The 26,597-nt window shown below is 53.8% G+C and overlaps 1 protein-coding gene across 3 annotated transcripts; it reads left to right on the top strand.

Moving 5' to 3' along the window:
- Positions 1-1,965: 1,965 nt before the first annotated feature.
- On the top strand, positions 1,966-25,888 carry MIGA2 (mitoguardin 2). 3 transcript variants are annotated; one of them, XM_074331167.2, is made up of 16 exons: positions 1,966-2,123; positions 4,494-4,733; positions 5,564-5,759; positions 7,115-7,227; positions 8,170-8,287; positions 8,679-8,815; positions 14,800-14,917; positions 16,645-16,745; positions 17,331-17,446; positions 18,450-18,522; positions 18,715-18,801; positions 21,428-21,526; positions 21,824-21,958; positions 22,658-22,711; positions 23,465-23,581; positions 23,883-25,888. In XM_074331167.2, the coding sequence occupies exons 2-16, from the start codon at positions 4,638-4,640 to the stop codon at positions 24,087-24,089; spliced, it is 1,767 nt and encodes a 588-aa protein (XP_074187268.1). In that variant the 5' UTR covers positions 1,966-2,123; positions 4,494-4,637; the 3' UTR covers positions 24,090-25,888. The 3 variants fall into 3 exon arrangements, with proteins under 3 accessions (XP_074187268.1, XP_019584360.2, XP_019584358.2); XM_019728801.3 differs by having other exon boundaries at positions 5,549-5,759; XM_019728799.3 differs by having other exon boundaries at positions 2,097-2,329; positions 5,549-5,759.
- The last annotated feature ends 709 nt before the right edge of the window (positions 25,889-26,597 follow it).

Raw genomic sequence — 26,597 nt, 5'->3', positions numbered from 1 at the left:
AGATGAATACCCTTAGGCTTATTGATCACATCTCTGTGGTCTAGCATTCCTTTCAGGCTAATCCCATCACTGTCCCTGGGTTGCTGACTCCTCCACAGAATCACATGGCCAGAGGGAAGGCTCCTTGCAGACCCCCATAACCATCACATAGCTTCTGGAGGAATGCCCAAGCCAGTCTGAGAATGTTAAGTCAGTTTTTGGAGGTGTTAACCTGCTGCCTTCTCAGACCACCGGTGCTCTGATGATGCTTATTCTACTACCCAACTCCTGTGTCAATCTACATCTGCTGAATGTTACAGGCAGCATGAGTCCTGGACTCGTTTGGCCTTCGATTTCAGGCTCATGAGCTGATTCAGGTCTGGTCAAGGAGAAAGTCTTTGTTAGTACCCATTATGTGCCAGGCACTGTTCTAGGTACCAGGGATGCAGGAGTGAACAAACAAAGGACCTTCTCCTCTTGGGCAAACACATATATAACATGTCGGGTAACACGTTCTGGGAAGAACAACAGAACAGAGTTAGGAGAGAGAGCGAGACTCTAATTGCTATTTATTGCTGATCTTATAGCTGTCCCATTCCAAATATTTCACCTATTTATCTAACTTTCCATTTGTCTATTGCAGTTTTTCTAATAGCAATGGCCAAAATGTCCTGAGCCCATACCAGGTCCAGCACTGAGAACTTGTAAGGGAATAATCACCTAAGATCCTCATAACAGCTCAGAAACTATCATCCTCCTCATTTTAGGGGTGAGGAAGCTGAGGTTAAGAGAAGTTAAGAGATTTGCCCAAGGTCACAAGGGAAGAAGTAGCAGATTGGGTCAGAATCCAAGAAGTTCAGTGGTGGAGGCTGCTTTCCTTTGCTCTGGTTCCCTCTTCCTTGGCTCATCTGCTGCCACTCTCCCCTCTCTCTGCCACCTTGAGTCAAAGCTGCCAGGTTCTCGCCTCTGGATCACAGCCCATGCTGTTGCTGGAACTCCTTCCTCTGCTCTCTGTCCAGCTAATTCCTGCTCATTCTTTAAGTGTCTGTTTGGATGTCCCTTTATTTCAGGTGTCTCTCACCTACTCATGTGAGCCCAGGTGTCCCCTCAGGGCCCTCGCATTCTTGAGTTTCTCCCCACTAGAGAAATATCACACAAGGTTGTACTTAAGTATCTGAATTACATGTACCTTGTCCACCACTATGCCCTCATGTCCAGCCAAAGGGCTGGCCCTCAGAAATACTAGTTGTTGAATGAATGAAAGACTGTGAGCTTACTGATAATTATACTTTAAAAACTTAGATGTACCCAGCATTTTGCAGTTATAAAAGGGCTGCCACATTGTTTTCTTCCAAGGGACACCAAAGTCCTGTGACTCTGGCAAAGCAGAGTCATTCCATCCCCATTTTTACAAAGGGGTGAACCGAGTAAACTCTAGAGAACTGAAATGACAGAATTTGATTCCAACTCAGGTCGGCCTGATTCCAAACCCAGTGTTTTGTACAAGAGACAACTGGATGGTCAGAATTGAATCACTTGACTCCAACTATCAGAGAGAAATTGTCTGGTAGGGGAGACGCGCGGCACTTTTGCAAACAACAAGAGTGGAAAGTGTTTAATAGTGGGATGCGGTGGGAGTCAGAGTAGGTAGCATTTGAAAATGGGCGCTTGAAGGGCGGGAAAGATTTGTTCCCTTCCCGCCCTTCAAGCACCCAGTGACCAGGTGTGGGGACCGGCAGATGTAGAGGACACAACAAACACGTGGGCTCAGACCACCGCAAGTTCCTTCAACAAAACCTCGATGATATCTGATCGAACCTCCTGAGGCCCTTTAAGAGCGGCCTCGGCTCATTCAACCACCTCCCGTGTCAATCTAATCCCGCTGGCCAATCATAGGAAAGGCAAGATCACTTCCGCGCCTCAACCGCACTAGGGGGCGGGGCAGAGGAAGGGGGTGAGTCTAAATTCGTCACGTGACACACCCCACTGTCTAGAGCCCGGAGAGGCAAGGAACGGTTCAGCGACACCCATTGGCCAAAGAAGGGGTTGGCCCTGCGTGAGGCCACGCCCCCCAGCGGCCGAGAGGTTGGTTGCGCGGACGCCGGGAAAGGAGACGCTGCCCTTCCGCAGCTATGGGATCCCGGGTGAGTGGCGGCCGGGGCTGAGCCCGCCGGGCGGTTGGGCGGCGCGGCAGGCCCGAGACTGAGACTTGCAGTAGGCGGGAGCCGGGCCTGTGCGGGGGACTGGGTAGGGGCGCGGGTGTCCGAGCTCAGACGGACTAGACGGGCCCGATTGGAATGAGCAGATACCTGGCCGTGGGCGGCGCGAGAAGTGGAACGAAAAGTACCCGGTCAGTGAGGAGATGCCCGGGCCTGGAATGTTGTGGGGATCTGAGCAGAGGCGTACGTCCCTGACCCGGGCAGGGAAAGTACCCGGGCTGGAAGGAGCAGGTGCGCCGGCCGTGGGCGGCGCCAGTGGGCACCTGGATGACACTCAGGCATATTCCGGGGGTCGGGGCAAGAGGGGAAGGGGCCTCACTTGGGCTGCTCCAGGAGATATCCGGGATGGAATAAGCAGATTCTGAAGACCGGGAAATTGCTGAGGTTCAGTGCGGTAGTGTCCGGTGCCCGGCTTGGTCAGGTGAGGTGTCCAGGATGGAATGAACTGACACTGGGCAGAAGGTGACTCAAGGGAGTGCCTGGGCGAGGGTCAACGTGCTGGGCGGCTAAGGCCAGAGTCATTAATGGGATCATCCAGGGCAAGGGAGGAGGTGACCAGGGGGAAAGTGTAGGCATCCAGGCTGAGTGTTGTAAGTGCCATGGTGGGGGTGGAGTGAGTAGGTTCCTGCCCAAGGTTATAGGGCAGGAGAGGTGACTGCCCAGGTGGGGATGGCATTAGAAGTGTCCCCAGGGTGAGGGCATTGCCATGGGCTTCTCATCATGGAGAAGAGGTGGAGGCTTCTCCCTGGGTGGTGCCAGGGGGATGGATAGGTCAGGGTTGGGCTGGATGTGGACCCATCACTGGAGTGAAGCAGGCTTGGGGGCAGGCTTGGGGACAGGACATATGCCAGGACTCTCAGCACTGTCTCACTCGGGGAGCATGTGTTCAGGCTCATCTTTATAACTCCCATGTGGACTTTTCACCTGGGGACCCAGAAGTCCTTCAAGTGTGGCCTAGAGGGAGAGGTGGCAGTTGTAGCAGGCAGCTCAGGGGAGACGACATAGCCTTGGGATCCCCATAGCTAAGGTCACATCCCAGCTTGGCCATTTACTCATTGACCTCGGTCAGGTCACTTACCTCAGAGTCTCAGTGTCCTCATGTACAGTGGTGGTTGTGAGGGTTCTACAGGTGACGAGACTCAAAGACCCCGTGGAGAGCCTGTTCCAGGCCTGGTCTGTAGTAAATAAGTGCGTGGGAAATAGCTGCTGAAGGGGTGGCTTATGATATTAACCCTGGCCCTGACCACTGGCATCACATAGCTCAGTAGGCAGCCTCCTGGCAGGATGTCTCCTACCCATGACAATATGAGTTTCCTCAGCCCGAGAACATTTCCTTGCCGCCCCCCTCACACACTCACAGCCCAGCCCCAGAGCTAGACTGATAGGATCGTCCTTTCCCACTCACTGGAGATATGCTGTGTCTCGTGCTGGTCCAGTGACTTTGGCCACCGTCCCAGGTAGACAGAGCCTGCATATTCCTTCTGCTTGAGGTCCCAGAAGACTTTGAAGGCATCGCTTGCCTTGGTGGCGGCGGTTGGGGAGCCCCCTGCAGGATCTTGGGGACTGGGCTATCTGTGGTTAAGTTACTTATTCACTGGCCTTGGAATGGGCAGTGGGGTACCTTGGGGGTCTCAGAGGACCCCAGGGAAACTGCCCTTGTACCCTGTGGTTCGTCTGGGGCTTGCCACTTCCGGCTCCATGTTAAATTTAGCAAAAGGGTTGAATTAAGCACAGAATCTTGATCCAAGTCCTGACTCTACTGCATACCAACTTTGGACTCCCAGCAGCCTCTGTGAGCCTGTTTCCTCATGGGAAATTGGCAAGGGTGGGGGCGTGGGAGAAGTAGAGAGCATCCACTTCACAGAATTGTAATCATTCAGTGAAATAATGGATGGGAAGAATCAGCACAAAATATGCCCCAATGTGTAGTGGCTATTGTTATTTGAGGAAATAACCTGCTGTTTTCATAATTCAGTCCCCAGGAAGTGAAATATTCTTGGTTTTGTGAGAGGTGAAAAAGATGTAATGGTTCTCAGTCAGAGGCCTGACTCTTTAGAAGCCTGAGATTGTTTAGCAAATGAGCCATGAAGTCTGAGAGTGACCCACGCATATCCATCTCCTTGGTGGGAAGAGGGTCAGTGGGGCATTGGGCTGCTTTCCTGCTGGTGGGTGCAGAAGGCTGGGGCCCGGTTCCAGGCCTGGCATCTCACCTTGTCCCCCAGGGCACTCCTGTGTGCATTTCTCTGTGCCCACATGTGCATGTCCTTGTTTCTGACTTGGTCATCTGTCTCACAGCTCTGTGGAGGGACCCTCTGGTGTGCGTATCCCTGCCTTGCTGGGGCGTGGATGGTGCCCATGACCCAGCCAGCAACCAGTTGAGGACATTGTCTTTGGAAGCACTTGGCCCCGAGGGCTTCTGCCCGGGGTGCTGGTCCTGCCATGGCGTTCCGGAGGACAGAGGGCATGTCCATGATCCAAGCACTGGCCATGACGGTGGCCGAGATCCCTGTGTTCCTGTACACGACGTTTGGGCAGGTAAAGACTGGGTGGGTCGTGGCCCTGCCCTTTAATCACTTTGGTTCCGGAAACACTGAGTCCCTCAGCTTCGGGAAAGTGGGGCCTTCATTACTGCTGCCCCAGGCGTCTGGTATCTCCTCTTGGAGCAGAGTGAGAAGGACTAGGTTAGAGTCTGGAGGCCCCAAGCCCAGTTTTCACCTGCCAACCTTAAATGTCTGTGCTGACCAGACCTCTTGACACTTCCTAAAGCTCTGCCCTGTGGGATGCAGCCCCGTCCGAGGGGCTCCCAGTCCAGCAGGCAGAGTGTGAGACGTGTCCAGATGGGACAGCTGGGTACAGTGAATGTCGTTGTCTTCGAGGAGTCCTTAAGAAATGGAGCTGGCAGAATGGTTTTGATTTCTGTCTCTCTGTCCTCTTGAGCATGTGTCTTAATCTTTGTGAGCCTCCGATGCCTCACCTGGGAAAGGACGGGCATTCAGACAGGTAACATAGGTAAAGTCTTAATGCAGTGCGTGGTGTAGTAGGTGCTCAGTCACTGCAGCTGTTAGAATCATGACTGATGGTGTTAGGGACCCCTGCTGGCCCCCAGATGTGATCTCCTTGGCATTACCTTTTGCCATCCCCAGTCCCGTCTTTACATCTCTGTGTTCACATTTCAGAGAGGCTGGCCAGGTCTCCCCTCTAGAGGTGGCTGCCTCTTCATTGGTCCTGGTCAACAAATATCCCTGGAGTGCCCGATGCATTCCCTGTTCCTTATTGCTCCCTGGGCAGCTCTGCCTGCCTCGAGACTCTCCTGGGGAGAGGTCACCGGCTGCTTCCCTCTTTTCCTGCAGTCTGCTTTCTCGCAGCTGCGGTTGACGCCAGGCCTGCGGAAGGTTCTCTTTGCCACAGCCCTGGGGACTGTGGCCTTGGCCCTGGCTGCCCACCAGCTGAAGAGGCGACGGCGGAGGAAGAAGCAGATCGGACCCGAGACGGGAGGCGAACACCTGGGTACTGTGCCCCTTCCCATCCCCATGGCCAGGAAGGTCCCGTCGGTGAAGAAAGGTAGGTGTGAGTTGGTGGGAAAGGGCCTGACCTCAAGTCAAGTCCCAGCTGGGCCCCTCTTAACTGTGGGATCTTGGGCTAGTGACATCCTATCTCCAAGTTCCTCTCATCTGTGAAGTGGGATTGGGACTAGAACCTTCTTCCATGAGTCATTGTAAGGCTTTGGTGGGTGATGTGGCCGGACCCAGGTCCAGTAGGTGGCAGTTGTTCTCATTATTTGAGGACCCTTTGGGAGCTCCAGGTCCAGAGAGGGCTGGTCGGATGCCGCTCCTGTGTCCAGGGAGGGGTGTCCCTGGCTCAGGAGCAGAAAGAGCCATATGGTTCCTGAGCCATGTGGCCGTGTGGTATTCTCCTCATCCCCTTCTTTGTTTTCAATTAAGGTTTACTTTGCATACAGTAAGAGTCACCTTTTTAACATACAATTCTATGAGTTTTGGCAAACATATAGTCATATAATGACCACCACAATCAATAACTTGTTCTCTTCTGCTCTAAATCCCCTCAGGTCCCTTTGGAGTCAGCCCCTCTCCCTTGCCCCCAGCCTCTGGCAGCCATTGATCTGTTTTGGTGTCTGCTGGTGTGGCTGTTGAAACCGCTTATGGCCCCTGTTAATCTTGTCACCCAGCAACCCTGTGTTTGCCACACCTGAGTGTGTTCTAGGCCTCTTTCCAAGGCAAGGAGTTCTCATAGGCTCCCATCTGGGGAGAAACCTGTTTCAAGAAGTCTCCTTGTGTGAAAATGAATTTTCACTATGAATTATCATTGCAAAATGGGAGTTTATCTTTACAGTTGCAAAAAGTTTTCAGATGAGTCTCGACCAGGTCCTGAGAAATGCTGATTAGCTGGTTTCCGTTTTGCGTTGGCCCCTGGGACACCGGAGCCATTCCGGCACCAGCCTCTTCCTTGCCCACCCTGTACAAGGAAGGAAACCAGCCCCTTTGGTTTCGCCTGATTTTCTCTTCCCTACTTTTGTCACTTTTTAAAAAAAATCTTTGGTGCATTTTTAAAAGTTGTTGCCTCGAATCCTTTTTGGAAGGAAAATTCCAATCAGTCACTCAGCCAGCAGCACAGGGGAAGTGACCAGACCTCACGCTCAGCCTTATCCCGCAGGTCTGGGCCCCTCGTCCCAGCCAGGCCCAGTATCGGTGACAGGCACGCGGTAGTGAGCGGAGTGACAGGCAGGGCCACTCTTCTGCTAAGTATATGCGCTTGGGGTGCTCTGCCGTCACCCTGACTTAGAAACTCAGGGCAGGCTCCAGATGGGGAGGAGAGTGGGGCTGATCCAGAGCCGGGAGCGGCTTGTTCAAAGGCTGGGTGCAAAGCCCGCATGACCCCTGCCCTCCGATTCCTCACAGGCTACTCCAGCCGGAGGGTACAGAGCCCCAGTAGCAAGAGCAATGACACCCTGAGTGGCATCTCTTCCATCGAGCCCAGCAAGCGCTCAGGCTCCTCCCACAGCTTGGCCTCGGTGAGGACAGGGGAAGAGGGGAGGGTGCTAGGGTGCCTGCCACAGCCTCAGGGCTCAGTCCCCGGCCACTGAGTGGGGCCTCGTTTCTACCCTTAGCGGGCTTATGGAGTGGTAGGAAGGTGGGAGTAGAGATTTCATTCATTCATTCATTCATTCATTCACTCATTCAGTCACTCATCGTCCATCCATGCAGGCTTTTGGAAATGGTCATTGATCATTCACTGAGTACCAGGCATCAGTGAGAGAAAGCTGGACAGGAGCAGGAGAGAAGCTTATGGCCCCTTGGGAAAGATACTTTTCTGTGAAAGTTCATTTATTCATGCATCAGACATTGAGCGAGCACCTGCTTTGTGCCAGGGACTCTGCTAGGTGCTGAGCTAAGTAAAACCAAGAAAAGTTTATTTTCTCTTGGGGAATGGCTTTTGGCCCATTCTCTCATCTAGTTATTCATTCAGCCAGCACCAAGCCCCAGCTCTGAGACAGGCCTGCCCTGGGGACCCAGGGGCAAGCAAGAGATGGCTGTTGTCCTGGAGGGGCCCACAGCCTGGCAGGGTGGGTGGCCACTCGTGGGAGAGAGGTGTGGGCGACAGTGGGCCCTGGCTGGCGCGTGTGGACTGGGGGCTCCCTCAGTCTCCTTGTCAGAGTGGTAGCGGAGTCCCAGAGGGGGGAATGGGCCCAGGGCAGGTTTTGTAGGAGGCTGCTGGGTCCTGACTAGGCCTTGGCCTCGGTACCTCCTCCTGCCGTGGCAATTTCCGTGAGGCGTCGTCAGGCGCTTGGAGTTGGCGGACCAGGCTGTGCTGACGGCTTGGCCGTAGCAGTCAGGCTGGCTTCAGGCGTAGTGTCTGGAGAGGCCGTGTGGCATGTGGTCAGGCAGCGGGGGAGGCTCGGGTCCAGCAGAGGGTCTGGGAAGGGCTCACCCCTTGCCCTCGGCTTGGCACCCAGATGGTGGCGGTGAACTCATCCAGTCCCACCGCTGCGTGCTCGGGAACATGGGACACCAGAGGGATGGAAGAGTCTGTGACCACCAGCGACGGCAACGCCGAGAGCCTCTACATGCAAGGTACAGGCCAGGCGGCACCTCGGGCTCCGTGGGGGCAGGGCTGGCGGGGGAATACCCTTCGGGAAGCCCAGACCGGGCCCAGGACACCTCTCCACATGCTGCTTTGCAACTCCTTTCCCTCTCCTCACCCCAAAACCCTGGATTCAAAGGTTTCCAGCCCTTTCGGGACAGGGGACAGTCTCTAGGAATAAATCTGGTCTGAATGAAGGCCTGTCAATTGGTCATCCTGGAAAAAGTGATCCGGACCCTGCCCAGGCCCGTCCTGGTGGTCCTTTGGGGCCCTCCTGCCTCCGCGCTCTTCTGAGCCCCCTCTTGAGTAGCACTGTGTGGGGCCTGGCTGCTCTCCCCCTGCTGGGGGCCTGACTCTCCCTTTTCTCCTACCTGTGCTCAGGCATGGAGCTGTTCGAGGAGGCTCTGCAGAAGTGGGAGCAAGCACTGAGCGTGGGGCAGAGGGGGGACGGTGGCAGCACCCCCACACCGGGGGACGGTCTCCGGAACCCCGAGACTGCTTCAGAGGTATTGTCTGAGGTAGGTGGTCCCCTGCGCCCTGGTCATGGACAGGCTTGGTGGGCAGCCAAACTCTGGGAGGCAGCCTAGCGGCCGTCCCTTCTGCCAGCCAGTCACGCGGCCCCTTGGATGTGAGCTTCCCCCTGGACCAGGATGGCAGTACGAGCAAGTAAAACGTTCACGTAACGAGCTCACACGGTGATGCTTGTATCCTGATCCCCAGCGTGCGTTCCTGCAGGACTGGGGGGAATAGCCTGTGTTCATCGTCGAGGGGATCACACGACCTTTGTCTTGTCTTTTGTGCTTTTTGGGGGGCACCGTCCAAGTTTTCTGCAGTGAGCATTTAATTCAATATCATGAAAGAGAAATAAAGTAAAAAAGCTAAAACAAAACATTTTTGTGAAAAGCACACTAAATATATATCCCAGGATGGATGTTCACTGAAACATTATTTTGTAACAGTTAAAAAACCATGAAAAACTGGAAACTGTTTCAGTGGCCATAGGTAGGGGTCTGGAATACTATGCAGCCATTAAAAGGCCAAGGGAAGCTGTGTGAGCTGATAGCCTGCTCTCTCCACGATGTATCATTAAGTGAAAAAGATAAGTTTAGAATGTGGATAGTATGGCCCATGTTCCATTTTAAAAGACATGCGTCCTGCGTCTGTGCACTCTGGGTAACTGCTAGTATGTGTGTGCATTCTTACTTTCTTACATTCTAACAGATACACAGGAAATGGTAACAGTGATCTACAAGGAGAGGGTCTGCAGGGAAAGGTGGAAAAGACTTTCATTGTACTTTTCTGTACTTTCAGTACTTTACTGTTTGACTTCTAATTTTGAGCACATGGCTTGTGGGCAAGGTTTGTATAGGTGGTGGCATTGTGGGCTGTTTCTGTTTTATTTGTTATACTTTTCTTTTAAAAAAAATTTTTTTTTTTTTAAAGATTTTTATTGGGGAAGGGGAACAGGACTTTATTAGGGAACAGTGTGTACTTCCAGGCCTTTTTTCCAAGTCAAGTTGTTGTCCTTTCAATCTCAGTTGTGGAGGGTGCTGTTCAGCTTCAAGTTGTTGTTCTTTCAGTCTTAGTTGTGGAGGGCGCAGCTCAGCTCCAGGTCCAGTTGCCGTTGCTAGTTGCAGGGGGCACAGCCCACCATCCCTTGCGGGAGTCGAACCGGCAACCTTGTGGTTGAGAGGATGCGCTCCAACCAACTGAGCCATCTGGGAGCTCAGCGGCAGCTCAGCTCAAGGTGCCGTGTTCAATTTTAGTTGCAGGGGGCGCTGCCCACCATCCCTTGCGGGAGTCGAGGAATTGAACTGGCAACCTTATGGTTGAGAGCCCACTGGCCCATGTGGGAATCGAACCGGCAGCCTTCGGAGTTAGGAGCTTGGAGCTCTAACCGCCTGAGCCACCGGGCCGGCCCCTGTTATACTTTTCTGTATTAAAAAAAAACCCCTATGAACTGGCCCTTGCTGGAGCGAGGTCGGGGGAGGGGCATCTCTTTGCGGGGAGGTCTGACAATATCTGGCAAGTCAGTCAGGGGCTGGCCAGGAAATGGGAACAACTTCAGGTGTTGAAAAAAGAGGCGTTTTATTTAGGGAACTGGTTGCACAGGTGAGGGAGGAGCTGAGGGGTCCCAGGGCCAGAGGGGTGTGCCCAGAGCCAGGACCAACTCCTGGAACTAGAACCTAGAGCCATGGCAAGGCCTCATTTTGGGGAGGGTGGGGCAGTGATATGGAGTGAGGCAGGATGAGTTTCTCTGCCCACTTCTCCACCCCCTTCTTTCCTCCAGCTGTGCCTCCATTGGCTGCGAGTCTGGGAAACGGTATGGAACACCAAGATGGGAACATGCCTGGCACAGCCAGTAACAAGTTGAGGGTGTGTGTGCCCTCCACTTTAGTGGGGGGGCATTAGCTCAGAGGCCTGTCACACAGGTATGACCCGTAGTTCTGGGACACAAAGGTTGGGAAATGCCTGGGGTACAAGAACCCCTTCAGTGCCCTAAGGCACAGCTGTATGAGGTTACCTCTATGTGTGGGCAGATGGAGTGTGTTAGGGCAGAGGGAGGTGGAGGGAGGCGGCTTTATTTCTAAGATTGTATTTGTCACTAGCACTGCATCTTAAAATTATAGAACTTTCATTGTTTTTCTTATTGTGAAAACAATGAAGTATTCCTTATAAAATAGTGAAGACTACAGAAATTGAAAAGAGGGGGAAAAAAGATCCCAGACTCTGATCAGACAGTTCATGTTGTGTGATGTGGGTAAAACCCTCGACCTCCCTGAGCGCTAGTTTCCCTCAGCAGGACACATGCCAGCCATGTGATCCAGGCCCATAGTGGGTGCTCAATAAATGATCTTTGTCATCAGTATTATTGATAGAACCCTTCATCCAGGTAGAACCGCTTGGTATCCTTCCAGCCGTTTTCCTATGCTAAACATTTTTTTTTTATTTTTTAAGATTTTATTGGGGAAGGGGAATAGGACTTTATTGGGGAACAGTGTGTACTTCCAGGACTTTTTTTCCAGGTCAAGTTGTTGTCCTTTCAATCTTAGTTGTGGAGGGTGCCGTTCAGCTTCAAGTTGTTGTCCTTTCAGTCTTAGTTGTGGAGGGCGCAGCTCAGCTCCAGGTCCAGTAGCCGTTGCTGGTTGCAGGGGGCCATCCCTTGCGGGAGTCGAACCGTCAACCTTGTGGTTGAGAGGATGCACTCCAACCAACTGAGCCATCTGGGAGCTCAGCGGCAGCTCAGCTCAAGGTGCCATGTTCAATCTTAGTTGCAGGGGGTGCTGCCCACCATCCCTTGCGGGACTCGAATCGAATTGGCAACCTTGTGGTTGAGAGCCCACTGGCCCATGTGGGAATCGAACCAGCAGCCTTCGGAGTTAGGAGCACGGAGCTGTAACCGTCTGAGCCATCGGGCCGGCCTCTATGCTAAACATTTTAAAACAAGTTTATTGAAATATAATTCTCATACCAAGAAATTCACTAATTGGAATTGTACAATTTAATGCCTTTTAGTATATTCAGAGTTGTATGAATATATCACATAATCACAATTTTAGAGTATTTTTATCACCGCAAGAAGAAGTCCCATATTCTTACCAGTCATACGTCCTCTCCTAGTCCTCAATCTCTCCCTTCCATCCCGAGGCAATCACTAATTTACTTTCTTTCTCTGTAGATTTGCCTATTTTGGATATTTCTACAAATGGAATCATATATGGCCCTTTGTGACTGGCTTCTGTCACATAACAATGTTTTCAAGGTTCATTCATGTTGTAACATGATTATTGCTTCGTTTCTATTTATTGCTGAATAAATTCTGTTATGTGGGTGGACCGCATTTTATGTATCCATTCATCAGTTGATGGACATTTGCTTTGTTTCCACTTTTCAGCTTTTATGAATGACACTGCTGTGGATATTTATGTATACTTTTTTTGCATGGACATGTTTTTAATTCTCTTGGGTATGTCCTCAGGAGTGGAATGGCTGTGTCATGGGGTAACTCTCTGTTTAGCATTTTGGGGAACTGCCAGGCTGTTTTCCACAGCAGCATTTTACACCCCCACCAGCAGTGTAAAAGGACTCTAAATCTTTACATCCTTGCCAACACTTGTTTGTTGCGTCCAGTGCAACACAGGCAGTGAGAGAACGAGAAGGGGCAGTGAAGGGTTAAGAAAGAAACAGAAATCAAGAAAGGTATGAAACAGGGGGCCAAGGGTCTCCCAGCCTCAAAGGACTGAGAGCCCCGAATTGGGCTGCCTTCTGGCTTTTATTGATACACACACAAGAAAGTAGTATTGTTTTCTCCATGGTCTGTGAGTCTCATACATCACACCAGAAAACTGATTCAAATCAATCACCCTTGCCTGCAAACAGCCGGAATAGAAAGTCCCATGATGTCTTAACAATTACGGTATGTGCCTCCCCAGGGACAAATCCTTTATGCTGAAACTTATTGATAAGAATGGAAGGAGAACTGATGTTATCACATCATTGGCTCACTTCCCACGCAGGTTGTGGGAAGGAATACAGCCACATAGGCAGAAGCTCTCCTTAGCCGGGAGAAGGGGGGGCTGTGCCCACCTCTCTCGACCCCGTGAGTTCTCCTGGTGGTCCCCGCGCGGTTCCGCCTCTCTTGGGTTGTTCCTCCCGTGAGGAATCTTACCCGTCATTGGCTGACCAACCATCTTTTGGGGGCCAAACAGAGAGACAGGAAGTGTAAACGCAAAGGTGAAGCAAAGTCCCTGAAAGGAACAGTCTCACAGACTCTTCTTTCTTTAGGGACAGGCACCAGGGGACATGATTAGGCTACTGCGTGACACTTGTTATTGTCTGACTTTGATTCCCCATCCTATTGGGGGTGAAGTGGTCTCTCATTGTGGTTTTGATTTGCATTTCCCTGATGGCTAATAATGTTGAGCATCTTTTCATGTGCTTGTTGGCCATCTGTATATTTTATTTGGAGAAATCTCTATTCAGATCCTTTGCTTTATTTTTAAATTGGTTGTCTTTTATTATTAAGTTGTAAGGGTTCTTTAGATAGTCTAGATACCAGTCCCTTCTCAGAAATAAGATTTGCAAATATTTTCTCCCATGCTTTTCACTTTCTTGATGTTGTCCATTGAAGCACAAAAGTTTGTAATTTTGATGGAGTTCAATATATCTGTTTTTCCCTTTGTCATTTGTGCTTCTGGTGTCCCACCTAAGAAACCCTTCCCTAACCCCAGGTCACTTCACAGAGACAGAACTGGCAGATCTCTGCCAAAGCTCATGGCCCTGCCGGCCACATGGCGCGGGGTCTGGCCCTGGGGAGAACTGAGCAAAGTGACCAGTGGGTCTGGAGTCCCATTGGCCTAGGGTCGAATCCCGGCTCTGCCAGGCTCTAGCTGGATCTGTTGGGCTTCTTAACCTTCTCGAGTTTTCTCTGGGAAGTGGGGTTGTAGTATTACCTGCCTTTGAGGGACACCAGGAAGCTGAACTGCGGGGTCCCTGGTCCAGGGCAAGCTCTCTGAAAGGCCCCCATTTCCATCATTATCATCTGAGCTCTTTTCTCCCCAGTAGCCTCAGGCCCGAGTCGGCCCTTGTCCTCTCCCTGGGGTCTGATTATGTCAAGTGCAGGATTCGGTAGCCTCCGTGGAAAACAGAGTTGGGTCTGCCCGTGCCTTGCCCCTCAGCCCAGATGCTCCTAAGGTCAAAGGAGCAGTGTCCCCTTCTTCCCCATGCCCTGTCCTGGGTAGCAAGGTTACTGGGGCCACAGGCTGCTGCATCTTGGGTGCAGTGCCCTCTGAGGCACACACAGTTCATAGCCGCAGCAGGGCTCGAGCCCAGCTCTCTCTGGGCTCCTAACTGCTCTCATATTACAGTGATAGTAACAAGTACAGTAATTATTGGAATAGCTAACACTTACTGGTTGCCACCACGGGCCAGTCTTGTGTAAAGTGCTATGTCATGCTTTTCCTAAGATCCTAGGAAGTAGGCCCTCTTATCTCAGTTGACAGATAAGGAAGCTGAGGAAACTGAGGCTCAGAATGGAGAAGTTGTTTGCTGGAGGTCACACACTTCAGAACTGGTGAGACCAAGGTCTGAAGTCAGGTCAGCTTGGGCCTAGAGCAGTGCTGCCAGTAGGAAGCCACGTCACCTCATTTAAAAGTTTCTACAGAGCACGTTAAAAAGAAAGAGGAAACACATGAAACTGATGTTAATAATGTAGTTTATGTAATGTAGTATAGCCAAAATATTTTCATTTCAACATGTAATTGACACAAACAATCACTGAGACAATAAAAATAATTAATTTATTTATTTGGTACCAAGTGTTGGAAATCCAGAGTGTATTTATATTTACGGCACATCTCATTTGGGACTGGCCACATTGGGCAGCTCAGGTCTAGACCTCCTGTCCCCCAGGTGCTGGGATACATCATCGATGGTGAGAGAAGGGGCCATTGGCCTGGGGAACCGGGAGGGCCCGGGTTGATGGGCATTGTTGTAACCGCAGCCGGAGTCACAGCGAAGAGAGTTTGCGGAGAAGCTGGAGTCCCTGCTGCACCGCGCCTACCACCTGCAGGAGGAGTTTGGGTCCACCTTCCCGTCTGACAGCATGCTGTTGGACCTCGGTGAGCTGGGCCCCTCCCAGGCTGTGGCGGGGTGGGCGCAAGCTGCAGGTGGAGGTGGGGAGGTGGGGAGAGACCTGGGGCGGGACTCCCTCAGTGCATCAGGGAAACCGGAATACCCAGGGGCTGACAGCACCCAGGGAAGGGGCCTCTCACCTTTTCCGGTCCAGTGCCTTGTTGCACAGAGGGGGAAACTGAGGCCCTGGAGGGAGGGACAGAGGCGTCCTTTCTATGTGGCAGGCAGGAGCAGAGCTGGAATGAGCCCCTGGCCAGTGTGCCCTGCCCCATCCCCTTGGGGGCAGGCCTTGGGCTTGTGTGGCAACATCTCCCTGAGGGCTGTTCCAGGCCTTTGGTCTGAGCCCTCCTACGGGCACAGCGTGGCCTGAGGGAATGGCTCACATGGAGAGAAACCCAGAGCAGGCCAAAGGGCCAAGAGTAAAGTCTTGCTGTTACCCTGCCCTACTGAGGTAAAGGGGTGTGGTGTCACCGAGGAAATGAAGTTACTCAGCCCAACAGCCCGTGTTGTCCTAGTGTCCTCTGGGAGCCAGACTCTGTGCAGTGAATGCGATGACCCCCAGGGCCCTTCCCTGGGTGCTGTCAGCCCCAACGGGGAGCGATAGACTCCTGAGTGGCCAGCATCCTGGCTCTACCAGTGGTGACACAGGCCCAGCAAGAGCTGGCCACGGTGACACATCCTCCCACAGCCTCTCCCTGAGTGGCTCTCATAGGTATCCTGCCTCTCATAGGTATCCTGCTTCCTCCAGCCTCCCCATGTGGCAGAGAAGGCTGGTGGGGCTTTCAGGGCTGTGGCCTCTGCTTACTGTGTTTCCCCGAAAATAAGACCTAGCTGGACCATCAGCTCTAATGCGTCTTTTGGAGCAAAAATTAATATAAGACCTGGTCTTATTTTAATTAATATAACATAATATAGTATAATATAATATAATATATGAGACCGGGTCTTATATAATATAATAGAATACAATATAATATAATATACCGGGTGTAATATAATGTAATATCTAATACCCAGTATAATATAATATAATATAATATAATATAATATAATATAATATAATACCCGGTATAATATAATACCAGATCTTATATAATATAATATAATGTAATATAATACAATATAATACAATACCCAGTCTTATATAATATAGTATAAGACCGGGTCTTACATTAATTTTTGCTTCAAAAGATGCATTAGAGCTGATGACCCGACTAGGTCTTACTTTTGGGGAAACACGGTATTTGTTCCACAAGTCTTTCCTAAGCGCCCTTGAATGTCCAGACCCTCTCAGCCCTTGAGCGGGTGGTGATGGGAACGCCGAGTAAATGGCCCATGGACTCCCTTGAGCCTTTTAGTCTCAGCGGCTAAGTTTCAGCTTGTCTGGGAGGGAAGTGACTGCCCAGGGCCACACAGCACAGCAGAGCCTGACCCCGCAGAGCTTGGGCCACCAAGCCTCGGGGTCCAGCAATGTGGCTGTGGGCATGTCCCCTCAGCAGCCTCGTTCCACACCTAACTGCCCACCTCTGAGGACATTGTAAGACTGAAGGAGGCGACGAGCCCAGGGTCTTCATGCACAGCGCTCAGTAAATAGGAGCTTTGTACTTGTCAGCGTCATCCTCCCAGAATCGGGGGTTCTGGGCTCTGCAGACGTGCGCCCCGCTTGGTGATCGCGGGAGTCTCAGCTCAGCCCTTCTCTTCCTGCTCTTCCCAGAGCGGACCCTCATGCTGCCCCTGACCGAGGGCTCGCTGCGTCTACGGGCGGACGACGAGGACAGCCTGACCTCAGAGGACTCCTTCTTCTCTGCCACCGAGGTGACGTGGGATGGCAGATGGTGCAGAGGGGTGGGTGCAGTGAAGGCCTGGCTTCTGTGCGACCCTCGGCATGAGCACTGGGTCGTGGGAAAGTGGAGTTCTTTCCTCCGACGGGAGCAGAATTTGGCAGTCACCAAGTGCTGCTCCCCAGGGATTCCATACAGTTGCTGGGGACAGGGAGGCCTGAGAAGCCCAGGGTCATAGGTCCTGGGGGTGAGGTCAGGGGTCTGCTCCTGCCAGCTCCAGGCCAAGCTGACCTCTCCCTTCTCCGGGCCACGTGCCTGTTGCTTCGCATGAGTCTCCTGCCATGGTCACGTGTGTCAGGCCCGGCTGTCCTGGCCTAGGGTGAGAGGGTGTGGGCAAAGGTCCAATAGATGGTCCCTTTGGGATGAGCCCCTGGAGATGGGGACAAGGCCAGAGTTGGACTTGAACCCAGGCCTCCTTTCTCTTGGGCTAGTGTTCCCCCTGGCATCCCCTCTGACAGTTTGGCCTCTAGGATGTCCACTGGGCAGGCGCCCTCAACCCCTGGGTGCTGTTGACACAGGCTTTGACAGGCTCTTCCTCTCCCTCTGCACCCTCCCCCAGCTCTTTGAGTCCCTCCAGGTCGGAGATTACCTCCTGTCACTCTCCAGGCCCGCTGCCGCCTATGAGGAGGCCCTGCAGCTGGTGAAAGAGGGGAAAGTGCTCTGCCGAACCCTCAGGTGAGGGTGTGCGGTAGGAGAGCGGGGGAGGGGCAGCTGGCGTGAACCCTGTCCCCTTTGGAGGAAGCTGGAGAAGCCAGCCATGCTTGGTGAGGACTCAGTGGGCCAGGCTGGCTGACAGCTGTGATGGGTCCCTGTCCCGCCACGGAGGGCCTGGGGTGGCCCAAGTACCGAGACAGGCAGGTCTGGAATGAAAAGCGACCAATTCATATAATTAATGAATAAAATAACAAGAGTTTGTACTTGTTCAAAGTTCTTAGGGTCCGGCCACGGAAACACAGTGGGCGCTGTTCCTGAGCCCCAGGTGTGATACAGCCCCTCTTAGCAGCGGCCCAGAAGCCAGGCTTTGGGGACAGACAGACCTGAGTCTCTCCAGGTTCTGCCACCTTGTAGTGTGTGGCCCTGGACAAGTTGTCTAAATCCTCTTAGCCTCCATTTTCTTACCTGTGGTATATTCAGGTTTCTTATTCATCTTAAACTAATTTTTCTGTGTGATATGAGACTCAGAACTTGACTTTTCATCATGATTCCAAATTTAAGTTACGTGTGTTTAAAGTTCACTGACTAAAATGGTTGAAAGCTCCAGTGATTTGAATAAAGGATGGCCAGACCAGGGCACCTCCAGCTGCCCCAGAAAACCCTGCCCAGGTAGGCGGCAACCCCCTGCCCTGGCTTTCTGCCAGCTTGGAGCAGTTTGGTCATTTCAGTTCTTTGCCAGGGAGGGTGTTTTGCTGTTTGGGGCCTAAAGGAGGCCAAGGTCAGTCCAGCTCCCAGTGACCAGACCTGCCAGCTGTGCCCAGTGCCATTGAGGTTGACACGTCCTCAGAGAACATCCAGTCAGCCTCTCCCTTTGGTTTGGGGAGACTGAGGCCTAGAGGGGGTCAGGCACTTGCCCAGGGTCACCCTGCCAGGCAAAGGCAGGGCCACCTGGGGCTCTACCCAGACCCCCATAGGGACATCGCTGGGTGGGGCCCAGGGGACCTGACTGTGTGCTTCCCCTCAGGACAGAGCTACTGGGCTGCTACAGTGACCAGGACTTTCTGGCCAAGCTGCATTGTGTGCGGCAGGCCTTTGAGGTGGGTGTGCTGCGGGGACACCAGGGGCGGAGGGGCTGGGGGTGCGGCCGGCAGGCAGGTCTGCTGCTGGGCCTGCTCCCACACCTGGCCCCTCTAAGCAGGCAGACGCCTGTCCTGCTGAGCATTTACTGCCCTGTCCTTGGCGGGGGGGCCTGCCAGCCCGGCAGCTCACTCCCCTCCCATCATTCCTAGGGCCTTCTGGAAGACCAGAGTAACCAGCTCTTCTTCGGGGAAGTTGGCCGGCAGATGGTGACAGGCCTGATGACCAAGGCTGAGAAGGTAGCGGGAGGCGGGGGCTCTGTTTTCAGGTTTATTCCCCCCTAACCTTGTTTTTTTCTTAAATTTTTATTGGGGAATATTGGGGAACTGTGTTTTTTCAGCACCCATCAGCTCCAAGTCAAGTCATTGCTTTCAATCTAGTTGTGGAGGGCGCAGTTTGCTGGCTCATGTGGGAATCGAACTGGTGACCTTGGTGTTATGAGCACTGCGCTCTAACCACTGAGCCAACCAGCTGCCCTTCACCCTGTTTTATTTTTAGTTTCTTTTAACTTTTATTTGGTTCTAAAAAAAAAAAAAAACGAGGGAGGGAGGGAGGGAGGGAGGGAGGGAGGGAGGGAGGGGAGGGAGGAAGGAAGGAAGGAAGGAAGGAAGAAAAGCCAATCTGAAATGAAGCTGAGGAGCTTTGCCTTCATTCTGTAGGCTGTGGGAGAGCGGGGGAAGGGTTGGGGTTTTTTGCCATGTTAATTGAAAAATACGGATGTGTGTTACGTTTTATTTCTGATCACATTATAATATAGCTTTACAAAATTCACTGACTATGAAATGCAAGCCATAGACGTTCTCCCTGAAACCCAGCTGCCCAAGCGAACCATTGCCCACAGTCGTACACGAGTCTGTCCTACTTAGTTTCATGGACTGTAACTCTTGAACTTGTTATTTAATTTTCAAGGCTCAGGTTGTGACCCTCAGACTGTTGTGCAGACTTGTTTTGCTGTATAAGAGTGTATGTGTGTCAGTCCATGCAGTTCCGTTGACCGATTGTATCGTATCCCGTCGGGTGGCTGGCTGTGGCTTATCCGGTTCTCCTATGGCTGGGCATTTGGCTTGTGTCTGATTTTTCAGGGTTACAGACACCACTATTATTATCAGTCTCTTCCAGATCTTTCTAGGTACCTGTAAGGTTTACTGTGGGGCAAAGCCCTGGACGTAGCAATACTGGGTCCTGGGCTCGGATATTGAAAACTGGCAGATCTTGCCAGTTTGCCCTCCAAAATGTTTTAACAACTTAAGTCCCTACTAGTAGTATAAGAGTGTGTCTCCTTATATCCTGGCAGTGCTCAATATAACCTTTCTAATCTTTATTTTATCCATGCTTGATGTTTCTTGGATCATTGATGAGGTTGCATAAATGTCACTCATTTCTTTTCTTTGAAGGGTTTAACTAAAGCTCCTGAACACGCCTTCTCCCCACTCAGGCCTTCCTCACCTGCGGAGTTATGGTTCTAAAACCCACCTCTGACCTCCACACCCAGCTGCTGAAGCCCCTCCCACACTCCCGCTCCCTTGGTGTAGGTGTAGGGACCCAGCTCAGGCGGAGGCCTGCTGCTCTGCGCACTTTGCGTCGTCCGGACAGAAGGGCTCAGGCTTCCAGGCCCCACCAGACGTCCTCCCTGATCAAGGCCTTTGCACATGCTGGTTCCTCCGTGCCCGTCACACTGTTCTCAATTCTTTGTTGTTAGCGACTTTATTGTAAGATATACACGCAAGAGAGTGCAAAAGTGTATCTGTAGGGTTTAATGAGTGAAAAGATGACCCGCTCTGTACCTGGCAGCCAGGTTAGGAAGTGGAAATATACCAGTACCTGGAAGCTCCCTCCCCCCTCTTCCTTGATCACCCGCTCCCGGCCAGCTCTTTCCCTAGGAGGCTTCACCTGCTTTGTCCCCTAGGGCCTAAGCGCCCTTGGGCTCGGCCCACCCAGCGTGGCCCCATCACCCCACATGCTGCTTGCAGTTGCCTTGTCCTCATGACTCCAACCCAGCCCTATTCACATTTTGGTGAACATTCGTCCAGTGCCTCCTCCTCCCGTGGTTCTGTATAAATGGCATCAACCTGTGTACGTGGTTCAGTGTCAGCTTTCCACTGCCTGGCTCTTGGGCACATCACTGATCTGCCGAAATCTCACTATTCCTATCTGTAAAGTGGGTGTAATATCAGAATGCCCCTCATAGGACCATATGAATTAAATGAGTTGATCCATATTAGAATAGTCCCTGGCATGTATCAGCTCCCCATGTCCATAAGTGCACACCCACCCCTGCAAATTGTGCCCCTCTAAACCTCTCAGTCCCGGAGGGTGAAGACTTCGTTCTGTGTGCTGAGTTTTATACCAGCAGCAGCAGTGTTATACACTATTTATTGCTGAGGTCCAGGCACTGGGTTGATTCCGTGACGTGAATGAGCTCATTGACTCCCCCACAAAAGCCCTATGACAGTGGGGCTGTAGCTTCTCCCAGTGAGGCTCAAGGTCATAGAGATTTGGATCTTTGGCTACCTGACTCAACCTCACGTCCTCACCCATCCTCCCAAACTGAGCTCGTGCTGTGGCATGTGTGTCTCTCAGTGGGTGCTCAGGAATGAGCTGGTTGGAGACATTGTGGGGTGCCTGGTGTTGGATCTGCCCTGGAAATGCCCTGGTCTCTGCAGACGCACTTTGAGGTGGGCCGGGGACCCTTCTTGCCTTGTTTTCTCCGTGGCTGCTGCCCAGGGATAGGCCCTGCCGTGGCGTGTCCCCCATCCCCGCGGATCTTGTCTAGCTGGGTCTTGGGGCCTCTTCAAGAACAAAATAGGCTCTTTTTTCCCTTACTTAATTCTTACTTCCTTAATTCCCTTACTTAATTCTCCCCAGAGCCCCAAAGGCTTCTTGGAGAGCTACGAGGAAATGCTGAGCTATGCCCTGCGGCCGGAGACCTGGGCCACCACACGGCTGGAGCTGGAGGGCCGCGGGGTGAGTTGGTTGGTGCTAAACACCTGAGATGCTTGAGCGGGGGTGGGAGGCGTCCTGTGCCAAGCTCTGCCCTGAACCTCAGGATCTGAGTTGGCTCCATCACTGCTACAAGCCCCCAGTTCCTGCCCTGCCCCAGGCCCAGGCTGTGAGGGAGATGGCCCCAGCTGCACGCCATTGCAGCGCGGAGATGTGTCTGCTCACCCACATGTTCCCATCAGGCCCCCTCCGGCCTGTCTTCCCATCTGGACTGGCCCCGCCGCTCAGGCAGCCGGGCCCAGAGCAGCCTCGCTCCCGCAGGTGGTGTGCATGAGCTTCTTCGACATCGTGCTGGACTTCATCCTCATGGACGCCTTCGAGGACCTGGAGAGCCCTCCGTCCTCGGTGCTCGCCGTCCTGAGGAACCGCTGGCTGTCGGACAGCTTCAAGGAGACGGTGGGTGGCTGCCCCCACTGCCAGCACTCACGCACATGACCCCGTGCATTGGCCTGGACCCCGTTTCTGCCCATCCCTGGCTTCCTGGGGACGCCATGGCTCCCCTCAGCACCACTTTAGAACCAGCGTGCAGTGCGTTTTCGTTCCATGCTATGGTTTCCCTTACTTAATTCTACTCATTCTATGCTGTTATTAATTCTATTCAATTTTAATGCTTCCTATTAAATCAAGTTAAAACATGGAAAAAGAAGAGGAACAGCAGGAAAGCACTGAGCTCTGGCCCCTGCAGGGCAGGCAGGCCACTCAGGCAGCAGTGCCAGGTGGCAAGGGGGTGGTCCGGAGAGGGCTGGGGCGGGTCTTCACAGGCAGTTTCCAGGCCATCACTCTGGATCCCACAACCACTGAATGAGGTGGGTGCTGGCTCACGGCCATTCTACAGAGCAGGAAACTGAGGCCCAGAGATGTTCAGTGGCTAGTCCAGAGGCCCGCAGGGGTAAACGCTGGAGTCAAGATTCAGATTTAGGTGTGTCTGATTCCAGTCGAGGGGAGAGAAACAGCAGAGCTCAGGCACCAAGCCCCTATTCCTGCTGGGGGTGGGGTGAGCTGGGGGTGAGGGTTTGGTCCCAAGCTAGGGATTGGATAGGGGCTGCCAGCCTGGCCTGTTACTCTGGCACCCATTGGGTCCTGTCTTTGATTTAGGCCCTTGCCACTGCTTGCTGGTCGGTTCTCAAAGCCAAGAGGAGGCTACTGATGGTGAGTGACCTGACAGGACCCCCGGGGGTGCCGTGTGGGGGCTGTGGGTGTGGTGCCCAGCTCAGCTGACCCTCCTTTCAGGGTGTGCTGGCCCCTGGCCTACGGGGAGACAGGGGCTGGTACAGGGAGGCCTTGCGGAGCCCCCAGGCCCATCTGCACCTTTTGGCCTCTGTTACAGCACTGGCCACTCATCCTGCCAGTACCTCTCCCTTGACTAGGCACAACTTAACCTCTACCCCCCGCAGGGCCCAACACAGAGTAGGCCACCAGGAAATGTCAAAGGAACCAGACACCACAAGAGGGGAAAGGGCATCCTTAGAGGCAGAAAGGACTCAGGCAAAGGGTGGAGGCTGGTTTGGTAGAGGCGCCTGGGTGTGGCAGGCAGAACGGCCTCCCTCCACCATTGGCCTGCCGTGATCTGCACCCAAGGCAGCAGCTGGCTGTGCTATCTGGGCTGCGATCCATTCTTCCCCTCTGCCAGCCAGGCTCTGCTTCCCAGCTGTTATCAGTTGCCTCCGCCACACACTCCAGGCACTTCCTGTGCTGAGCCCACCCCCGGCCTCTTCTTGTACAGTCCTCACAGCAGCCCTGAGGTCACCCCCATTCTGCAGAGGTGAAAACGGCCTTCCCTAGTCATTTGCCCAGGGTCACCCAGCAAGAATGTGAATGAGCCAGGCCTCCGTCTAAAGTACAGCTCTTAAAATGACCCCAGGGCCAGCCTGGGTTCCAAACTCAGCCTTCCTGCCCCCATAGGTGCCCGATGGCTTCATCTCCCATTTCTACTCCGTATCGGAGCACGTTAGCCCCGTCCTGGCCTTCGGCTTCCTCGGACCCAAGCCTCAGCTCGCTGAAGTGTGTGCTTTCTTCAAGGTAAGCAGGGAGTGCTGTGGCCACTGCTGCTGCCTGGGCCCTGCCCTGTCCCTGGGATTGGAGCCCTGGGAGGTGCCAGGAGTGGAGTGAGGGCCTGAGCCTGCTCCCTGAGAATGGGCGGGTAGGGGTCCCTGGAGAGAGCTGGTGCTGCCCCTTCCACCGGGAGCCTGGCCCAGTGGGTCTGGGGATGCCCTGGGAGGGCTGGAGCCTGAGACTAAAGAGACTTGGCCGTGGGGGGGTCTGGAGGCCGTCAGTGGGGGGCCGGGGCTCGAGCCCGGTCCCAGCCAGCCCTGTACCCCAGCACCAGATCGTGCAGTACCTGAGGGACATGTTCAACCTGGACAACGTGCGCTACACCTCGGTGCCAGCGCTGGCGGACGACATCCTGCAGCTGTCCCGGCGCCGCAGCGAGATCCTGCTCGGCTACCTGGGGGCGCCGGGGGCCAGCAGCGTGGGCCTTAACGGCGAGCTGCCCCGAGGGAATGGCCCCCTGGAGGAGCTGGAGTAGTGACGGGCGCAGGCTGGGGAGGGGTGGCTGCCAGGGCCTCGTCCACGCAGGTGATGGCAGACAGAAGGCACCCGCTCCCTCCTTTGAGTTGACATGGAAGGGCCTGGGCGTCTGTGGCCATCAGCCGCAGCAGAGCCCAGGCCATGGTGGCTAAAGGCAGTTGCCCATGACCCTGGCCCCTCATCATCTGTGGATCCCCAAGGCTTGGGGGACAAACTTCCTTGGAGAGGGATGGAGCTGCTAGGGGCCTGCCTGACAGGCTGAACCAGTGGCCAGTGGGGCCTGAGGGAGAGGAAGGTAGTGAGAGAGACAGAGGAAGGTGTGAGGAGAACTGGGAAAGGCAGAGCCGGGATGCCCTGGGTGGGGGACCCCAAAACCTCCCACCATCCCAGGGCTGCTGACAAGTGGGGCTGGGGGGTGGAGGAGAAAGATGGGGGTGGCAGGGCTCTGTGGTGAAGGTCACTGATGCCCCGAGCCTGAAGGAACTGGGCTGGACAGTCTCAGAATCCAGGCATCTGGCTGTCCAGTCCTGATGATGCTTACCCCGCCATCACCTAGAGAGTTTGCAGCAACAGAGAGGGAGGTTGGGGGCCTCGGAGTGGGGCTGGGGGCATGGTGGTGGGACAGAGGAGGGACTGCTTTCCTTGTGCTGACATCTGTGCAGGGACTGGGCCCTTGAGAAACCCAAGCACGAAACCAGGACGCTGTCCTCTGACATTCCCGTTCCCTGCCAAAGACTGTCATTTCTCCTCCCACTTCTGCCATCACCAAAGCCAGAGGAGGTGGGGCTGGTCCCTCTGTGCGCCGCCCCCTCCCCCACCGTCCTCTGTGAACCCGAAACTCCCTGGGTGGCACTAGGCACTGAACTGGAGGTTCTGACCAAGGGTCAGCTCAGGCCTGTCACCTGTGCTGCTGTTGGTGGCCCCAGGAGTGAGGGGCCCAGGGACCACGTCGGGGAGGTCCGAGGGTGTAGCTGAGTGGACCAGCTCCCCAGCCCTCACTAGGACAAGAAACTGCCCAGCACTCAGCCTTCCACTGGATGCACAAATGCTCTCGAGCCACGCAGTGGTCCCCCCACTGGTCTTCCAGATGGGGGTGGTCAGCACTTGCTCCACGTCGTTTGTCCCCACGTTGCATGCAGGGTTTATCAGCCCTGCAGACTCACTTCTCTTACGGTGTTTTCACCTGAGCTGGGATGTTTTATTTATTGCCTTAACACTTTATTTTGAGGCTCTGCCCCTGTCCAGGTTGAGAGGCCTGCGAGAGAAACAGACCCCTCCCAGTTCTCTACTGCCTGGGTTTGGGGGACTGGCTCCTCAGACCAGGGGTTCCTCTCCCTCAATGGCAAAAGGGTGTGGGGGGTGATTGTGCCCATATGGGGCGGGAGGGAGAGGGAAGATGGGAGGAGATGCTGGGCATGGCCTATCACCTGTGAGCTCACTCTCCTCCCGGTACCCGCCCCCCAGACTAGGGGATGGTTGTGCACTAATCTTGGTTCTGGCTCCAAACCCACCTCTCTGAGGTCGAGGTCAGTACAATGCTAGGGACCAGGGGTGGCCCTCCTCCATCCCAACATTCCGTTCATTTGCACTTACCCTGCGCTATGAATGTAATCTTGGGCCTGGGCCTCAGCCCACTCTGATGTGTTCCCAAATTACACAGAAAGTGGCATTTTCATTTTGTCTTTGTTTACACGTCCTTGCACTGCCTCTGGCACTTATCTGTCGCAGCTTCAAACTTTTGTATGGTAGAGCGTGTGTGCATCAACTTCAAGTCAAATAAATGATTTGAAGAATTTCCTTCCACGTTGCCATGCTGCTGGGTACATGTGTGGCTGTTTGCTTCCTGGGCCAGAGCTGTGGTCCCACTGAGCTATAGTTGGTGGAGGTTCCAGGAGGGCAAAGGTCGAGGGCAGCCTGGTGGGGGCTGTGAGTCAACTTGGGGCTCTTGGCTGCCTGGCAGGGAGGCCCTCAGCAGGGAGGGCCCCTGGCAGGTGGGGGGACAGGGGGAGGAGCCAGTGAAAAGCTTAAAGACAAATGGGTGGGTGGCCTTGGTGTGGATCAGCTCAGGCAGTTTAGGTGAGGTTGCTTCTTATCCCCGCTTCTTCTGCCTCCCCCCCCACACACACACTCTGGTTCAAGCTGCTGTTTCTCAGTCTAGGTGTGTAGGACACTGCTCCCTGGTCCATGCTGGTATTATGAGCCTTGTGCTTCCTCCCACCCCACAGGCAGTCAATCACTGGTCATCAGTTGGCCGCTCACAGCAGCTCATGGCAGCTCTCGCTGGCTGCTGGCTGCCAGCCGCTCACGCTGGCCACCAGCCACTCCTGGCAGCACACAGTAGCCCACGGCAGCAGATAGCAGCCCACGGCAGCTCACACCACCTCCAGCTGCTCATGGCAGCCCAGCTCTAAGGAGAGCCATTGTTCACAATCTTAGCTGTAGAGGGCGCAGCTCACTGGCCCATGTGGGAATCGACCTCAGTGTTAGGAGCATGGTGCTCCAACCA

Source organism: Rhinolophus sinicus, chromosome 16, assembly GCF_057876585.1.
Source record: "Rhinolophus sinicus isolate RSI-liver-muscle chromosome 16, RSI-T2T, whole genome shotgun sequence".
NCBI classification, from domain to species: domain Eukaryota; kingdom Metazoa; phylum Chordata; class Mammalia; order Chiroptera; family Rhinolophidae; genus Rhinolophus; species Rhinolophus sinicus.
The sequence above is the reverse complement of the archived record's forward strand: the minus strand, read 5'-3'. Positions and strand labels throughout refer to the sequence as shown.

Excerpts from the sequence above, each read along its gene's own strand:
- MIGA2 (XM_019728801.3), top strand. The coding sequence starts at position 4,638 with ATGGCGTTCCGGAGGACAGAGGGCATGTCCATGATCCAAGCACTGGCC. Across the intron at positions 8,288-8,678 it reads CGAGAGCCTCTACATGCAAG|GCATGGAGCTGTTCGAGGAG; the intron begins GTACAGGCCAGG and ends ACCTGTGCTCAG. Across the intron at positions 18,802-21,427 it reads TGATGACCAAGGCTGAGAAG|AGCCCCAAAGGCTTCTTGGA; the intron begins GTAGCGGGAGGC and ends AATTCTCCCCAG.